Consider the following 711-nt stretch of genomic DNA (forward strand, 5'->3'; position numbering starts at 1 on the left):
GTGGTGGTGCAGACAGCTCCGGGCAAGGTGGTGACACACCGCGGTGGCACCATCATCCTGCCCTGCCGCTACCACTACGACGTGTCCGCGCACGACCCGGCCGAGATCCGCCTCAAGTGGACCAAAGTGACCGAGCCCATGGCCTTCGTGGACGTGTTCGTGGCGCTGGGCAAGGCGCGGAGGGCGTTCGGACCCTACCGGGGTCGCACGGCCCTACAAGAGGACGGGGTGGGCGACGCGTCCCTCATCATCCGCAACGTCACCCTGCAGGACTACGGGCGCTACGAGTGCGAGGTGACCAACGAGCTCGAGGACGACACCGGCGTGGTCAAGCTGGACCTCGAAGGTAGCTTGGGGTGGCCGGGATGGGCTTCCCGGTGTGGGATCTTCCCGGCCCGGTGTTCTTCCCGTGGTTTATGGCCGCTGTTACGGGGTTTTATTGGTGCTGCGGGTTTACGGTGACAGCTCGTAAAAGGCGCAGAGTGATGGTGGCACGGGCTCGTAAAGCTCCCGGGCACCGGGATGGGGCAGCGCCGGGGTGTTCGGAAAGGGGGAAACGCTTTTTACGGGGTTTGGGGGGTGACAGAGGGGGAAACGCTTTTTTAGGGGCTCGGGGAGCGCAGTTTGGGGGTGGCAAAGGGGGAAACGCTTTTTTAGCACCGGGATGTGGCAGTGCTGGGGGGTTGGGGAAGCGGGAAACGCTTTTTTTGG

The 711-nt window shown here is 64.0% G+C and overlaps 1 protein-coding gene across 1 annotated transcript in view; it reads left to right on the plus strand.

Annotated features, from left to right (window-relative positions):
- Window positions 1–711, plus strand: part of HAPLN4 (hyaluronan and proteoglycan link protein 4) — a gene marked incomplete at its 5' end in the record, with an annotated part of 2,218 nt that continues 1,507 nt past the window's right edge. The window contains one exon of the mRNA XM_017727506.1: window positions 1–346. Coding sequence (XP_017582995.1) covers window positions 1–346 — 346 coding nt within the window. The remainder of the gene's footprint in view (window positions 347–711) is intronic.

Source organism: Corvus brachyrhynchos, unplaced genomic scaffold, assembly GCF_000691975.1.
Source record: "Corvus brachyrhynchos isolate BGI_N302 unplaced genomic scaffold, ASM69197v1 scaffold212, whole genome shotgun sequence".
NCBI classification, from domain to species: Eukaryota; Metazoa; Chordata; class Aves; order Passeriformes; family Corvidae; genus Corvus; species Corvus brachyrhynchos.